This window comes from Sus scrofa, chromosome 6, assembly GCF_000003025.6.
Source record: "Sus scrofa isolate TJ Tabasco breed Duroc chromosome 6, Sscrofa11.1, whole genome shotgun sequence".
Classification (NCBI taxonomy): domain Eukaryota; kingdom Metazoa; phylum Chordata; class Mammalia; order Artiodactyla; family Suidae; genus Sus; species Sus scrofa.
Window position 1 is genome coordinate 145,832,453 of NC_010448.4, and position 18,468 is coordinate 145,850,920.

An 18,468-nucleotide genomic window follows, 5' to 3' on the forward strand; every position below is an offset into this window, starting at 1 on the left:
CACTGTGCCACGATGGGAACTCCTATATTCTTTTTTATATTCTTTTCCATTGTGATCTATCCCAAGAGATTGGATATAGTTCCCTGTGCTATCCCGCAGGACATCACTGCCTTTTCATTTTAAATGTGATCGTTTGTATCTACTAACCCCAAACTCCCAGCCCCTCCCCTCCCCTTTGGCAACCACAAGTCTGTTCTCTATTTCTGTAAGTCCATTTCTGCTGTGTAGACAGGTTCATTTGTGCCATATTTTAGATTCCACATGTAAGTGATATCATGGTATTTGTCTTTCTCTTTCTGACTTACTTCACTTAGTAGAGTAATCTCTAGTTGCATATATGTTGCTGAGAATGGCATTATTTCATTCCTTTTTATGGCTGAGTAGAGATGCACAGATTTCTGTTAAAAGTATAACTTTCAAAAATAATAATTTTGTTTCCTCATCTTAAGCAAAATAATTTGAGCATATTTAATCACAAAAATTACAATGCACTAAAAAGAACCTAGGAGAGCAAGTGATTGGGAATCAGTGGGATACTCAGGCTCTATAGAATCCTGGTTTGAAATAGGTTTATTTATTAGGTCAGTAATAATCTGGAGTCAAGGGCAGTCTTAAGCACAAAAAGAAAGTCCTCCTATCTTATACTGGGATGTGCCAAACATTCTGTTAACAGTAAAAACTTTCCTAACAAAGTTTCATTAGAATTGATTTCATAGGACTATCACATGATGAAAAAACACCAGGTACTTATATTTAATCATTTAATGCTCTTTACAAAACCACAGTGAGCTAGTCTGTCAATATTTGTAATCTTAACTGAAGTAATTTTCTGCAAAGTCATCTTTGTGGCATCTTAATAAAATGTTTTACTTGTAAGTTTAAACTCATGAAGATAGGTATGGATAGTCTTGTCACTAAATGGCCTCCAAATAGTCTTTCAAGGTTCCTATTTTCTTAAAAATTATAGCTTTTAAATAATATTGAGGGAAATGTTAGTTTATGGACTTTTACTTAATGCTAGGTATGTTAGAACATACATTTGTAATGTGAGAGACACCCCGATCATATAAATAGGCTTACCTGATATTTGAGCATGTCCACATTATAATATGTAGCCTGGGGTTTTTGTTCTGATACTTTCTTGAGGTGAGTCATCAAATTTGGCATGTTTACCCAGAACTCCTTGGTATTGGCTTCATTTTGGGTATTATCACTATTCAATTGGGAAGAAAAAAAATGATTGAGTGACAAGCATGCTTCGTGACAAACATAAACTACACCACACCAAAAAAGCATCTTAGCAAATGGTCCTCTGATTTCTGTATCCGTCTTTGGCAATTTGTAGAGGTTATATTATTCACAATAGTGTAGTTTTAGTACAATCGCAGTTCTGAATGGTATTGCGTTAATAGATTAATTCCCATAGGGAGGCATTATTGTATTGCTATAAATCTCAGTGAGTACCCAGGAATATTAACCAATCAGTGTGATAATTGGTTGCTTTAAAGAGTGAATTATTTATTAACCCGAATTTAATAGCTCTTTCTACATCACCACCGTTTCCTCTGAATTAGTCGGTTAATGCAATCAAGGAGCTGAGTACATTGATTTTCTTTTGGACTTATTTGAAGGGCAGTTTCCCAGAAATTACTGAGTTAAATATTTGGCCACATATAAGCATAGTCTTTCTCTCCAACTGAGGAGAAAAGGGTGATACGAAAATTACCATGCCAGCTTTTTAGCATCCATACTATTTCATCTAAGAGCACCTAGATCATAAAAAGTCACCTAACTTAGAAGATGATCCTGGAATTTAAGAGATAATAAGAATGGTAGTTACACTAGAGTGTATAGTTTTTTTTTTTGTTTTTTGTTTTTTTTTTTTTACCACACCTGTGGCATGTGGAAATTTCCGGAGGCCATGGATGGACTCTGCACCACAGTAGTGCCAACACCAGATCCTTAACCTGCAGAGCCACCAAGGACCTCCCATGCAGTCTTGATGAACTGAGGACTTTGTATTTCTATGAGAGTTGTCGGCTTTGCTCAGAGACCTGTTCTCAGGCCACTTGCCCCATGTCTCTTCAAAGGTTTATCTCAATGGCAAAAAGAACCAGGCAAGAGTGTGCAAAGCACCTGTTCCCTTCCCACACGACTAGGAACCTGAGGGCCCAAGTGAGTTAATATCTGACTGGCATCACTTTTAGAATTAATTCTCTATAATACTGTAACAGTGGCTGTAATTTTGGCACCTAGGCCCTCTGTTACATATATTATAAACTATTTCATTAAAATTCACCCTGCAAAGGAAGAATTATCTTCCTATTTATTTATTTATTTTAGGGCCGCACCCATGGCGTATGGAGGTTCCCAGGCTAGAGGCCCAATCGGAGCTGCAGTTGCCGGCCTACACCACAGCCACAGCAATGCCAGATCCAAGCCACCTCTGTGACCTACACCACAGCTCATGGCAACGCTGGACTCCTAACCATGGAGCAAGGCCAGGGATCAAGCCCACGTCCTCATGCATACTAGTTGGGTTATCGCTGAGCCCCAATGGGAGCTCCATCTTCCTTTTTAAAGATAAATAAATGTTACAAAAAGAGAAAATCAGCGGTTAGGAAGGTAGAAGGGTGATAGCGATGAGGTGATAAAGGCAGATCGAAAGAAGGTTCCTGTGATTCAGCCTCCAGAAGTCAAACAAATCAAGAAACGAGGGCCTTGGAGTTCCCGTCGTGGCACAGCGGAAATGAATCTGACTAGGAACCATGAGGTTGTGGGTTCCATCCCTGGCCTCGCTCAGTGGGTTAAGGATCTGGCGTTGCCATGAACTGTGGTGTAGGTCGAAGACGTAGCTCAGATCCGGGGTTGCTGTGGCTGTGGTGCAGGCCGGCAGCTATAGCTTTGATTAGACTCCTAGCCTGGGAACCTCCATATACCTTGGGTGCGGGCCTCTGAGGGCCTTAAAACTGCTCCTGGTCTGTTAGGAGGGAGTGATGGGGTCGGGGGTGGGGAGCAAGTCTCAGCATGACCCATAGGCTTCTGCTGTGCCCGATAGAGGTTGTTGAGCACACAGCAAAGCCCTATGACTCTGGGCAGGGAGGAGGTGAATGGAAAAGACCTCTGGCCCCTGGACTTTGCTCCTGCTAAGCTAAGGATGCTGATCTAAAATGTTATTCAAAGCATCCATGTTACCCAGGGCTTCCAGAGTGGCAGCTACACAAGGAGGCAGGAGATAAACTTAAGAGAGGTTCAGCAAAATTAAGTAATTTACTAAAGTTTGAATGGCCAATAAGTGACTGAGTCAGGATTCTAGCCCAGGTCAGTTCTACTGCAGGTCATACTCTCCCACTATATCAAAACAGGTGTGGAATGAATATCCAGCAACATGTCATTAACTTGTGTTAAATAAATCTGAATAACTGAGAAAAATCTCAGTTGTATGTGTAGTAACAAAATAAGCTAAGTTATATGTCTGTGATGAATCCTCGGAGAACTTGCTTTAATATATCCAATCTTTTGGGATAGAACATGATGGAAGATAGTATGAGAAGGTATAGAAAAATAGAGTCATGAGAAATACAGTCACATACATATGTATGACTGGGTCACTATGCTGTAGAGCAGAAATTGACACAACCCTGTAAATCAACTATACTTTAGCAAAAATTTTAAAAAATGGTCAAGAAGGAAGCTTTGCCAATCAAGAGTTTTCAGAGATGCAATGTTTGCATGCTTAAAAGGCTTGAGAATTCTTTGGTTTAAGGATGGGTCCTGAACATGCTTTGCAAGCAAACTCCTTTCATAAAGGAAAAGTAGAAGGACATCTGAATTCATTCCCTGTCAGAGGGATTGCAAACCCAAATGTCCCCAGGGGCCAAGCTGGTAACCTAATTAAGTCTTTCAGTAATGATAACAGAGGATTGGCTAGGGGTAAGACGACAGATAAAGAAAGGTTTGAATTGCATTTGAGAATAGTGCTTGGTTCCATTGCCCTTTTTGTTTCTTTGTTTGTTTTTTAGGCTACACTCATGGCATATGGAAGCTTCCAGAAAGTTCCCAGTTCCCAGCTGCAGCTGCCGGCCTACGCCACAGCCACAGCAACGGGCAATCTGTGACCTATGTCACAGCTCACAGCAATGCCAGATCCTTAACCCAATGAGCAAGGCCAGGGATTGAACCGGAGTCCACATGGATACTAGTCTGGTTCATTAATGCTGTGCCACATTGGGAACCCCTCCATTGCTTTTTAAAACCTAGGTGTAGCAGGGGTGGTGGAGCAACGCTACATAACCAAACAAATAGGCTCTAGGACTAATGGGTCACCAGTCATAGCCCTGACATAAGAATCAAATAGTTGGAGTTAATAAAGTCCAAATCAAGGAGGATTTTTGTTTTTGTTTTGTTCAAAATATAATATAAGGGTCCAGACAATGTTTTGTCAAACAAACATGTTCAGACTGATATTTAACTCAATTAATAAGACTGCTGCATTAATATAAGCATTAAACGCTTACATATATGCCCATTTGGCAGCATAACTGCCTAAAAATACAACCAAAATGATGACTCTTGCACCAATGATATTTACAAACAAGCTGGTGAGATGGTGGCACCTCATTGCTAATTTCAGATGGAGGAACCTAGAAATATAAAATTAGCTGTCTCGAAGTGCACATGGAAAACACAGAGGGAAACAGAAATAAGAAGCTGCTGATTTCCAATCTTGATCATTTCACATTCATTTTTCATACAATGGGTAAGCATTTCATTCATATTTATTTACTTATCTATTTCTGTATTTATTGCTTTTTAGGGCTGCACCCATATAGCGTATGTAAGTTCCCAGGCTAGGGGTCGAATCAGAGCCGCAGCTGCTGGTCTTATAACCACAGCCACAGCAACAGCTCGGGATCCGAGCCATGCCTGCGACCTACACCACAGCTCATGGCAATGCCGGCTCCTTAATCCACTGAGAGAGGCCAGGGATTGAACCCACGTCGTCATGGATACGAGTCAGATTCATTTCTGCTGAGCCACAATGGGGACTCCCCTCTTTCACATTGTTAAACCTGGAGTCAAGTTTGCCAGTTAAGCCATCACAAGGATCAAAGGGAAGGAGGTGATCTTGATCATCACCTGAAAGACCTTGACTTTTTTCACCGCTGGAGTTTCACTCAGTCAAGAGAGTGACTATATTGGTCCTCAAATTCCAAATACCAATAAGCTGTAGTTATTTCTACATAAAGAAGCAGCTTGATAAACTGCTTTATAGTTGAACTCTTCATTCACGCAACACAATCCAGTCCTTATCAGGCACGGGGGAAGGCACTGAGGCTGTGGTCGTGAACTCATGGATGTGTTTTACTGTCTAGTGGGAGAGATGGATGAAAGAAGAAATTGACAGGTAATTGTTAGTTCTTAGTACGTGGGACAAAGCGAAGAATAGGGAACCTTCAGAGAAGTACCACAGCTACTGATTTAGTTTGGGAGGAGAGCGGGGAGGTCAGCAGAGGCTGCGAGGAGCTGAGATCTGAAAGATGAGTAGGAGTCTAGGGACGAAAGGTGGACATCCTCTTGGAGGCAGAGAGAACACAGCCCTGCTGTGGGAAAGGACTTAGTCTGTGCCTAAGACTGGCCAGTCTGGCTGGAGCTGCAAGGGTTCTGAAGAGGATGATGGGAGATGAGCACAGACAGACGAGCGGGAGTGGATGGCTCAGGGCCGGGAGGTAAGGGTCACACGTTTGGATTCTGGTCCAGAGGCAACGTGAAGCCATCAGAGTACTACGAGTGAGGACAACGCGATTTAGCTCAAAAAAGGTCATCTGGCCATTGTGTGTAGGAGGGAGGCACGGTTGGATGCAGGGAGGGAAGGAGGAAAGCAGATGCTGCGGTCCAGGGAAATGAGAGTCAGAATTTGGATAGGAGAGTTCACGATAAAGGGGAAAAGTGGCCGTGTTAGAGAGAGATTTTTAGATGGAATATCAGGACTTGATGAAGGAAAAAACTGTCAAGAATGACTTTTTTGTTCTCATGGTCATCAAATTTGGTTTTGAAATTTGTCACTTTGGTCCTGTTTTATAAATAGGTTATTTTGTATCATATAACATAGAATCTAGTGGATAATTTTTTTTTTGCCTTTTCTAGGGCCTCTCCTGCAGCATATGGAGGTTCCCAGGCTAGGGGTCGAATCGGAGCTGTAGCCTCTGGCCTACGCCAGAGCCACAGCAACGTGGCATCCGAGCCGCGTCTGCAACCTACACCACAGCTCATGTCAATGCCAGATCCTTAACCCACTGAGCAAGGCCAGGGATTGAACCCGAAACCTCATGGTTCCTAGTCGGATTCATTAACCACTGCGCCATGACGGGAACGCCTAGTTTTTAACAGCATGTATATGTGTGTTGTGTGAATGCGCACATATGCGTATATGACAAAGACATCCCATTCAGATTTAATAGGAAATGTGACAAAGTGTTTTTCACAGAAACAAATTCACATAAGCTTCTTTGATGCCATGCGTGTAAAGTTCCACCAAAATAATTACCATTACAAGACAATGAAATTAATGTTTCACAGAGAGATTTTCAAGCTTATGCGAAGAGACGCTCACAGCTCAAATGTCATTTGATTCTAAAGGGGGCTAATACAACAAATGGATTTTATTTCTTTTATTGGGCTCATTTCCTACCATCTTCATCCACTGCCTACCAATGATAAGCAAGCAGAGAGTGAATGCATTTACTCTAAAGGTCTCTTTAGCCACTTGAGACAGTTGGCCATAAAATACATATATGTACACACACAATCACCCACCAAATACTTTGACAGCTAACAAAGTTCTGGGTTTGCATCTCTGGACGTATCTCAGCCGTGGCCGTTTTTCTACAGTGCTTCTCTCTTCCTCATCTACGTATAAAGTGCTAAGCTACGCATATCTCTAAAAAAATGTGTGCAAAATATATTTACCAGCAGAGAAGTTGGGGATTTGGCAGGACGTGTTCTAACCTGCTGAAATTTATCACCCGGAAAGTCAGAGCAGCTGGTGATGGGTTGTTGGCAAAGTGTCTGGTGATGCCGGCAGGAAAGGACAACACCATTTCTCCAGTAATCTTCACGATACATCTGGCGCGTCACAACACGTGAGAGGAAAGAGAGGAAACCCAGGTCAGCATGCTGTGAATCAAAGCAGTTGCGAAAAGCAAAAATTTCTGTGATGATACGACTCAGCGGAAAAGCAGACAAGTAAGCTCTTCCAATTCACTCTAAACTGCTAACACAGTTCTCAGACCTGAGGGCTCAAAGGTTTGTTTTAACACGGATCCAAAAAAAAGTGGCTATTTTGTTGAAGATGTTTTTTTGGACTGTATGATGAAAAATGCAGCTTTTCTCTTTCTGTGGAAAAGTCTGTATGCTCACCTCAAAGAGAGTCATTTATAGTGGTTCACACACTGTCTCTTGTTGATTTCTGAATTGTTGGCAGCGTATGTGAATATACTAAATTGCACCATGTTATCACACTATTTATCAGGGCTTAGTTTCTGAGTAGCATGACTTGAGCATGTTTTTTTATGGGCTCGCAGATGCGGCTTGGATCCCACATTGCTGTGGCTGTGGCATAGGCCGGGAGCCGTAGCTCTGATTTGACCCCTAGCCTGGGAACGTCCACATGCTGCAGTGCGGCCCTAAAAAGACAAAAAAAAAGGGGCGGTTTTATTGATGTATAGTTGATATGTAATAACTGGCACTTATTTATAGTGTAAAATTTCATAATTTCTGACATAACGTATACCTGTAAAACCATCACACAATCAAGACAATCAAGAGAGCCCACATCCCTAAAAGTTTCCTCCTGTGTTTTGTCTTCCTCTCTCCTGCCTTTCTCCATCCTTTCCTTCCCTGTCCCTTGGCAACTGCTAATGTTTCTGACACTACCTATTAATTTGCACTTTCTAAAATTTTCTATATACAGAATCACAAGTGTGATTTTGGCGGGGGGGAGAGGATCTGGCTCATTCCACTCAGCATAATTATTTTGAGATTCATCTCTGTCGTGTGTGACTCAATAGTTGATGCCTTTTCATTGCTGGGTAGGTAGCATATGGACATACCACGGGTTTTGAAAAATTCATTCACTTGTTAAAGAACATTTGGATTCTTTCCATTTTTTTGGTTTGTTTTTTTTTTTTTGCCTATTAGAAATAACGCTGTGATGAATATGTGTGTACAAGTCTGGGTCCGGACACTTGCTCTCCGTTTTCTTGGATAAATATGTAGGAGCGCAATGGCTGGATCACGCTGAACTTTTAAAGAAACCGCCAAATTGTTTTAAGTGGAAAATACAGCTGGGTATGAGAGGTTCAGTTCTTCAACATTCTCACCAAAATTTGGTAGGATCTGTCTTTTTAAGTTTAGCCATTCTAGTAGGTGAGTAATGGTATTTCATTATTGTTTTAATCTGCATTTCTCTAGTCGCTAAGGATCTTAAGCATCTTTTCATGTGCTGATTCATCATCAGTTGTCTACTTGGGTTAAGTCTGCTCAGATTTTCTGCCAAGTTTTTAAATTGAGTTTTCTGTTCTCTCATTGAATTTTGAGGGGTTTTTGTACATTTTGGATACAAATAATTTGTCAGATAATGCTTTGCAAAGATTTATTTCCTAGTCTGTGGCTAATTTCTTCCTTTATTTTAGGCGTAACTTTGAAGAGCAGAAGTTTTTAATTTATCAATTTATTCTTTTATGGGTTGTAGCTAATTAGTTTATTCTTTTGAAGTCTTATCTGAGAAATCTTTGCTACACCCAGGGTCACAAAAATTTCACCCATGTTTTATTCTAGAATTTTGCAGGTTTTTTTTTTTTTGTCTTTTTGCCATTTCTTGGGCCGCTCCAGTGGCATATGGAGGTTCCCAGGCTAGGGGTCAAATTGGAGCTGTAGCTGCCAGCCTATGCCACAGCCACAGCAATGTGGGATCCAAGCCACATCTGCGACCTACACCACAGCTCACGGCAACGCCAGATCCTTAACCCACTGAGCAAGGGCAGGGATCGAACCCGCAACCTCATGGTTCCTAGTCGGATTCGTTAACCACTGAGCCACGATGGGAACTCTAGAATTTTGCAGTTTTATATTTAGCTTTGTAATCCATTTTTCAGTTAACTTTTATATGTTTCCTGTGAGGTAGGGTCCAAGTTCATTTTTTAGTGTGTAGACGTGGATATCTAATAGTTCTAACACCATTTGTTGAATTTATCCACTTGACAATTGTATTGAAATTCCGTTGTACATATATGTGTGGGTCTATTTCTAAAGTCTTTCTTTTGTTCCACTGATCTATTTTGTCTGTCTTTACACCAATATCCCACTGTCTTGATTACTGTGGCTTTAAAATCATTCTGAAATCAAGTAGCATTACTTCATCCACTTTGGTTTTTTTTCAAAGTTGTTTTGGCTAATGTAAGTCCTTTGTGTTTCCACGTGAAGTTTACAATCAATGTGTCAATTTCTACATAAAATCAACATAGTTCTAATTCACCCTTTACTGCCTGCTCTGATAGAGTCTTGGGCCCTGAATATATTTTTTGTTTGCCTATAGGCATTATGTTACACTTTGTCAGTAGAGGGCGCTAGAGAGACATTGCAGAAAGAGTTTTTTTTTTTTTTTTTTTTTTTTTTTTTTCTTCCTGCTTCCAGTGTGCAGGCTAGACAGGATCCTGCGGTACTCAAGGCTTATCTAGACCTAGGCTCTTGCAGTGCAAGAAGCATGGGGCACCCCCAGTGGGTGGGTACCACAACCCATGTGGCTTTGTTAGTGCCCGGTAATACTGGTAAGCTTCCATAGCCTCTTGCTCCTGAGGTAGATGTGGCTGGGCTGCCCCAATGCCCAGCTCCTTTAATGCCAATAGGGTCCTTAAACTGTCATATGCACACCTTTACAGCCAACTTCTGTAGGGCGCAGTGATCGGCAATACCCACTGCCATTAGCTTCCTTGGGCAGCCCCCTCAGCCAGTTGTACAGTGCTGTGTGTCTGTGTGAGACACCTCCTATGGATAGTTGGGATTCTGCTGGGCTCTGCCTATGCCACGGCCTGGAAACTCTCCAGGAAGTCACACCTCACCTCTCAGGGGTCACACTGTCCTTCACCCAAGGCCCTGAGTCTTACAAATCATTGTTTCATATGGTGTGTCTGTTTTTGAAGTAGTTTCAGGCAGAAGGGTAAACTGGTCCCTTGTCACAAGACATGTTTCTACAATATTTTCTTAGCCTCTTTGCTGAAAACTCCATCTTGTCCTGCTTTACTTTACCCCATCTTCCTGCTTGAAAAACAGTTGCAGTTCTGGTGAACGACTTAAGATTAAGCACAAAGACCTAAAGGCATAAGTTATTCATAGGGTCAGCTGAATGAGGACATAAGGCATTGGTCTAGGCACGCCGGACCTGTGCAGATTGGCACGCCGTTTGCACAAGCATGATAGGTCCTCTGAAGAAGAAGAGAAAGAGGAACCTCATGGCCCCAAGTGGTTTATGAGCGGTCGTTAGCAGAATATGCATTAGCAAAGAGAACCAAGGTGCAAACCTAGGCATGCAGGGTTGCCTCAGAGAAGCATGCCCTTTCTGGAAGCACAGTGAGGATTCTCTGAAATGCTAGGCATAGATAGCTGATGCCAAGCTTCCTCAAATGCTAATGATTGTTAAATGCCTAAAGGTCAGAGTAAAAGCTTAACCTTCTACCAGCTATGTGACTTTTAAAATAATAAAAGAACTTATAATAATAAAAAAAAAACCCTATATCCTCTACCCATAGCCCCTCCTCACTTGACATCATCCTCAAGAGCACAATAAAAACGGTGTGGTTTCTTGAGGTGGTGCTCTTGGTCCCTGAGACCTCGAGTCCCCCCGGTTCCCACCTTTACTTAAGATAAATGTGTCTGTGTCTTGTTTTATGTTAACTTTTTTCCTTGAGTTTCACAGCACCCGTTCTTCAGCCCCATCTTGCTGAGCTGGTCTCAGCAGTCCCTGTTACTCCACCTTGACCAGAAGCAGAAATCTCAGAAGAATTATTCTTCTTTGGGAATTGGTAAATATTTAAAAATGAGTGAACTTATTTACGACTTCCCTATGCATCTGGATAACTGACCCTTGTACCATTTTTATAACTTTAAGTTCAAGAGTGTACTTTCTAGGGAAACTCAGGTTAATAAATGAAAACTTTGCTCACCCTTGAATATAGGAAACTCTGTTTGCTCCTCAGTTACTCTGTACACTGTGTACCTGTGACTGATGAGACATGAGGGGCTCAGGGGAGATGGTAACTTGTGTGCGAGTTCCTGTCATGGCTCAGCAGTGACCAACCTGACTAGAATCCATGAGGACTCGGGTTCGATCCCTGGCCTCACTCAGTGGGTTAAGAATCTGGCGCTGCCGTGAACTGTGGTGTAGGTCGCAGACACAGCTTGGAGTTGGTGCTGCTGTGGCTCTAGTGTAGGCTGGCAGCTGCAGCTCTGATTCAACCCCTAGGCTGGCGACCTCTATATGTCACAGTGCGGCCCTAAAAGAGACAGAAAAAAACAGCTTGTGTGAAGAACTGCTCTAACCTTGTAAATACAAGGCTGGGTGTGGGGTAGAGGTGGAGGCAGATGAGCTTTCTAAAGTTACCATGCGTCACCTCCTCCCCACTCAGATATTACCGTCCGCCACGCTGATCTATTCCGGGTGAGAATTTCGGTTTCTGGACCTTTTCCCCTCCATTGCTCCTAGAGAATATTACCGATCTCCCAGTTTGGAGCCAAGTCTGCTGTCTTCCTTCTCTATCTTTGGGATCCACCAGCCTTGCTTGAGTTATTGGTGCTGAATTGGTGCTAAGCCTGGACTTCCCCTTAAGCTGAGTCTCCTCTTTAAAAAGACTGTTGACGTGTAGTTGATTTATAACACTGTGTTAACATCTGCTGCCTGAGTCTACTCTTGATGTTTTTCAATATGCAAACGTGAAAAATGTTTGACAGCTCTAGGAAAAAAAATCAGTTTGAGTACTTGTTAAATTGGATATAGTACCTACCGTCACTCAGTATATTGCTGTTAGCAGTGGTGACGCAATTTTTTTTTTTTTTTTTTTTTGGTCTTTTTAGGGCTGCATCTGTGCCATATGGAGGTTCCCAGGCTAGGGGTCGAATCGGAGCTGTAGCCGCCGGCCTACGCCACAGTCACAGCAACGCAGGATCTGAGCCACGTCTGCGACCTACACCACAGCTCATGGCAATGCGGGATCCTTAACCCACTGAGCAAGGCCAGGGATGAAACCTGCAACCTCATGGTTCCTAGTCAGATTCGTTTCCGCTGCGCCACGATGGGAACTCCTCAAGTGGTTTTTAACTAGTAAGGAATCTACTTAGTTTCTTTTCCAAGTTACTCAAAATTAAATCTCAGTGCTGTCTTGGTGGGGGTACTTTCTCTTTTCAAAGCAAGTCAGCAACGGGAGGAGGTGGCATTTATTAAGTCAATAAACATTTATCATCAACTCCTAACTATATAAGTTGCTTTGTTTTTGTTTTCGAGTGGGGAAGCAATTCAAAAAAATGAGCAAAATAAGCCCCTGCCTTCAAAAGGCTTGCGATATTGAGTGGACAATGAGAGGAGCAGTCCATATAAACCACTATAAGATAAACACCCCACTCCCTCTTACGTTACATGCTCTACTGCATCTTAACTGTCAGAGTCAGACCTTTGAGGATTTATTAATCCATCCAGTGTCTAAGTCGATCTGAAATTTTCTATAGTCAGAAAGAGAAAAACAAATACCACATGATATCACTTAGAGGTGGAATCTAAAATATGGCACAAATGATCCTATCAACAAAACAGAAACAGACTCGCAGACGTGGAGAACAGACTTGTGGTTGCCAAGGGGGAAGAGGGAGGAAGTGGGATGGATGGGGAGCTTGGGGTTGGTAGATGGAAACTATTACATTTAGAATAGATAAGCAATGAGGTCCTACTGTATACAGCACAGGGAACTATGTTCAATCTCTTGGGATAGGCCATGATGGAAGATAACATGAGAAAAAGAATGTGTATTGTGTAAGCATGTGTATATATATGTGTGTGTGTGAGTGTGTATACATATGTATATATATATGTGTGTGTGTATATGTATACATATTTGCATATATATCTATTTTTATATATATAAAAGACTGGGTCACTATGCTATATAGCAGAAATTGACACCACACTGTAAATCAACTACACCTTATTTTAAAAAAAAGAGAACCAAAAAAATAATTATTTTCAACCTATACTTACTGAAGGAAAGTCTTTGTTCAACAGTAAGGATTTTTCCTCCCAGTATGTGATGTGGCTACATTTCGTGTGAGTTTAAATTATGGAAATTTAAAATACTACAATATGGAAAAATGAACGCATGTACTTTATGAAGTAAATTTGAAATCATTTGACTCCCACAAATGAAATGTTTGTCCAGAATGGCAAAAAATTTCAGAGTCAACTGGTCAAATGACTTATAAACTGGCTTCTCCCTGTTGTGGACAGCATCATGTTAGCTGGTTAACAGAAATGCTGGCCAATTTTGGTTGGGAAATGTGTGGATTTGATTTATGTGAGGTCACCAGAAGTGCATCTGCCACATAGAGTGTGACTTCTACTGCTTTGCAACCTAAGCCCATAGTTTTCACGTGTACATACCTCTCTGCATAGGCTATTTCCTTTCCTCTATTTATCATCCCCTTTCATTGACTTGGGTACTTGGCAAAAACTCCTTTTCACATTTCAAGACTCAGATCAATGGCAACCTTTCCAAAGCCTTCCTTAATACCCTCTCCATTTAGCCCTCCTCAATTTTTCCTTTCTTTAGATTCCTTGGGCAGACAGATTTTTAAAAAACTGGTAGTTTCTTGCACATATTCTACTGTGAAGCCAAGTACTGTGTCTTTTTTTTTTTTTCTTTCTTCTGTGTCTTAGGTTCTGGGAAGGCAAAGGTGCAAAACACAGAACCCAGTGCCGAGCAGGAACTCAATAGAGTGCTTTTAAAATAAATTCATACATTAACAATTATATATAAGCTGGCTTATCAATGCATCGGGCGTTATGTGATGCACTAGAATGTGCCATGAGAAACAGGACAAACGTGATCTTGCCCAAGCTTCCGGATGAAGCAGGGAGACAGCACTTGAGTAAATAATTGAAACACGATGACAAGGGAAGGATAGAATGTGACTGAGAAACCTAAGGTTTTCTTGGTAATTAGAGAATTAGTACCTAGAACCAGGGTTTTTCAAATAGGAGCTAATAATGGGAGACGTATTTCCCCCCAGAGAAGCAGCAAAGTCAAGGCGTTCTCTGCCTATAAGCTACTGAGAAAGATTCAGATGTCAGAATAGCAGAATACCTACTACAGGTGTTCTGAATACTCAGTGAAAGAGTGTAACTATATTCACATGGATTATATACCATAAGATATAATAAAGCAGTAGATTTATGTTCGGGGAACAAATGGAGAAGCCTTTGATGCAGGATGAGAGGCAACCACATGCAAAAGCAAACCCACATGGCTTTTCTGCATTGTTTCTCTATGTGGTGCTGTGTTTGGCTTTACCCGCCTCCTTCCCACCTTGCCCCATGATGGAATTTTCGAACTTGAGTTGTTCCTTGAAAGTGAATAACAAAGCAACAGCAATTAAAATGATTCACTGCCAGGAAATGAAATTAAATTTAGAAGACTGTCACTTTTTTTTTTTTTTTTTTGTCTTTTTGCTATTTCTTTTGGCCACTTCCGTGGCATATGGAGGTTCCCAGGCAAGGGGTCAAATCGGAGCTGTAGCCACTGGCCTACGCCAGAGCCACAGCAACTCGGGATCCGAGCCGAGTCTGCGACCTACACCACAGCTCATGGCAATGCCGGATCATTAACCTGCTGAGCAAGGGCAGGGACCGAACCCTCAAACTCATGGTTCCTAGTCGGATTCGTTAACCACTGCGCCACGACGGGAACTCCAAAGGACTGTCACTTTTGATTTGTTCATATTTCAGATCCCATAATTTCAGTGAAATACACTAAATCTCCCACTTACAGGTATGCAGTATAGACTACAACTATTCATGGCCATATAATTGAAAAAAAACTCAAATGTGTAGTCATCTATAAATCAAAGGCTCAGTTAATTTGGGAGGGCATGGGAAAGCACTGATATTAATTTGGTGTAAGTGCCACATTATTGGAATACCAAGTCCAAGGTCATGGACACCAGACTCGCTTTATAGATCTTTACAGACACTTGTCATAGTGTGCTGGGGAAACAAAACAGGATGAAGAACCCAGCTAGTATAGGGACAGGTCCACAAGTGACTGGTAGGCTGTTATGCCACTTCTTGGGATTTAAAAAAAGATGATCATTAAGGGTTTCTTAACTCCCATTGCCCCATCTCTACACCTTTCCCACAGTTCATTCTATTTATGAACGAGTCTAATTCACCAATATATACCCCACCTAGCACAATGGCAGCCACAGAGCAAACATTCTATAAATGTCAGGTGAGTAATTCAATGCAACTTGTTCAGCAAATATGCACTGGGTACTTCATGCCAGGCCTTGTTGTGGGTGCTGAGGATACAACAACGAACAAAATGAAATGGACAGAAGTCCCAGTTCTCAGAGCTTCCATTCCAGGGGCGGAAGGGACAGACAGGGGATGCTGAAAACATGGAACTTGTTAATGAACATGTTCATTAAGTAGAAAACATGTAGCATGTGAACTATGGAGAAAAACAAAGTGAGGTAAGGAGAAAGGTAGTGTTGGCACAGAGGAGTGTTGCTGTTGTACACAGGATGGACAGGCAAGGTCTCTGATCAGTCTGCTGAAGGATCATGAAGGAAGTGAGGGGGCAAGTCACTCAGATCTTGGTGATAGATTTCACGAAGGTGGGAGGGGCAACAAAGGCAAAGATGCTGAAATGCAGATGGCGTTGGGCTGATGAAAGAGAAACAGCCCAGGGTGGCTAGAGGGACCTGAATAAGAAGGAGACTGACAGAGGCAGGGTCTTATAGGCCATTATAAAGCATTTGGTTTTGACTCTGAACACGTTAGAAAGATTTTGAGCCGAAGAGTTACATGATACATTGAGAAGAGATTTTAGGGGGGAGCAAAAGTGGAAGTATCCTTACTACCAATTTGTTCTAGCTGAATAAGTGAAGGAATAAATGAGTGAATGCAAGCCAATTAGTAGGCAGACAAAAAAGGATTCATTCTTGTGTGATTCCTCGTGTTTTTCACTCCAGTAGAGACAGCGCTTCATACTTTTGACTATTCATTGTCTTAGGGTGTGTGTTTCTCCCTGCAATTTAGGTGAGTTTTCTAAGGTATAGGTCAGTCAGTCATAAGTGGCCCTTAGGACTGATGTGACAGAAAGCCACGCAAATTCTTTGCTCAGGGAAGAGTCTACAAACATGTATGCATGTATATAAAGTATACATACAACCTAAGCTCATGATGCTTACTTGCTCTAAGAGTTCAAACGCATAAACTATATGAGGGGCTTTTAATTTCTATTCATGTGTGATTGTGGCAAATGACCTCCCTGCTTTAAAGATGAAAAAGAACAGACATGGGAGAAACCAGAGTGCTGCAGAGTGAATGTGTGTGTTCTCCCCAAATTTATTATTTAAACCTAATCCCTGATGTGATGGTGTGTGGGGTGGGGCTGTTGGGAGGTGATCAGATCATGAGAATAAACCTTCATGAATGAGATTAGAGCCTTTGTAAAAGAGGTCCACAAAGCTCCTTAGCTCTTTAACCCTTTCCTATGAACCAGGAAATTGGCTCTCTTGTCAGTTATTGAGTCTTCCAGGGCCTGGATTTTGGACTTTCCAGCCTCCAGAACTTTGAGGAATAAATTTCTGTTTATAGCCACCCCACCTGTTATAGCAGCCATAAGTTCATAACTCATAAATGGACTAAGACATCAGAGTCCACAGTGTTAGTTTCACTAAAAAAACTCTTGGGTCCAGAATAAAATCAAAATGCTGTTTAAAAGGATATTTAGGGAGGTTGCTAGATCCCAGTGACTAGGAAGGAGTGGAGTTACTAATTATATTAGTTTTTTTTGGCATAATATTGTTAGATTTAAACTTAAAAAAACAGTGTTTCTGAAGTGTAAAGAGGTTTAAAGATTAGTCATGCAGATTCTCACTTATAATATATAGAGATCCAAGTGCTAATTATACTTAATTATCACTGTTTCAAAGCTTTTTCATAAAATAGTCTAGTGTTCTTTATGCACATTTAATTTTTTCTTTTATTCTTATTTCCATAGATACTAAGGTTTTCTAAACCCTAGTTCATGCAAGTAAAAAATAAGGAGCAATTCTTTCCTCACCTAGATTTGTCTTTTATTTGTCCATTGAATTCAGACCTATAGCTGGATAGTGACAATTGCAAATCAGTTTGCTTAGGTGTATAGTTTTCAGTATAGACCAATAATCACCTTTTAAAAAAGAGTTGAAGCCCTTTACGAAATTGCTGAATGCTGTAGACCCTCTCTATGGACAACTGTGCACATGAACACACACAATGGACTTGAAATACAATTTCAGGGGATCCCTAGACTTCCTGAAACCTATCTATGGAACTCATTAAAGAGAGGAAAAGTATGTAATTATACTACAGTACATTCAGGTTAAGTCCATTGTCAGGATCTGATATAAGTGAAATCAGACTCGTGTAAATAAGAGAGTGGTACATTTTTATCTAAAATTTTTACTTCGCTCTGATTAAAATTTTTTAGACTGGGTTTTTTTTGTTGTTGTTGTTGTTGTTTTGTTGTTGTTGTTTGTTTTTACTTAACAAGGGTAACTCATAGCTTGTCCTCTTCCTCCGTGTGTTATGGAAAGATGGTTTTACCCCAGGTTCTCATTCCAATTCACCATTATTTCAGTTTGTAGGTGGGTGACTCCCATCCAGGAAAGACTAAGACAATAAGGACATGATTCAGACATTTACTTTTGTGAGATGATAAATTTTCTCACTGTTGGCAGAGTTAGGTGAGAGTTTTCTGTAGTCTGTAACCAAAACTGAATCAGAGATTTCTGGATACTAAGGTATTAGATTATTGGACCTTCTGGCACATTTTTTAAAAAGCAGTGAATTAATATTCCTAATTCAATTCATTCTAGGTGTGCCACCTGTTCTTGATAGTTGGATTTTTTTTTTGATTTTAGTATATGGAATGAAATAGTTATATGTAGGGTGTCCTCACTGAATAGGACAGTTTGAAGAAGACAGTGGCCCAAGCCCCAGGCTTACTTGCTTGGATCTGCTCCTTTGAAGTAGGCATTGACCGTTTCTGTAAATGCTGCTGCAACAGGGAGGGTGTCCTGGGCTCCCATGGTTAGGGGGCTGGGTCCCCTGGAAGAACCTGCACGAAAGGAAAAACCTTCATTTAATATGGATTGGAGACA

General features: G+C 41.2%; 1 protein-coding gene across 23 annotated transcripts in view; it reads right to left on the reverse strand.

Annotated features, from left to right (window-relative positions):
• SGIP1 (SH3 domain GRB2 like endophilin interacting protein 1) overlaps positions 1–18,468 on the reverse strand; it is a 235,964-nt gene that overhangs the window by 16,795 nt on the left and 200,701 nt on the right. For all 23 annotated transcript variants that reach the window (XM_021096515.1, XM_021096519.1, XM_021096517.1 and 20 more), the window contains 3 exons: positions 18,314–18,425; positions 6,970–7,125; positions 1,081–1,213 (listed from right to left, as the gene is read on the reverse strand). In XM_021096515.1, coding sequence (XP_020952174.1) covers positions 1,081–1,213; positions 6,970–7,125; positions 18,314–18,425 — 401 coding nt within the window. The remainder of the gene's footprint in view (positions 1–1,080; positions 1,214–6,969; positions 7,126–18,313; positions 18,426–18,468) is intronic.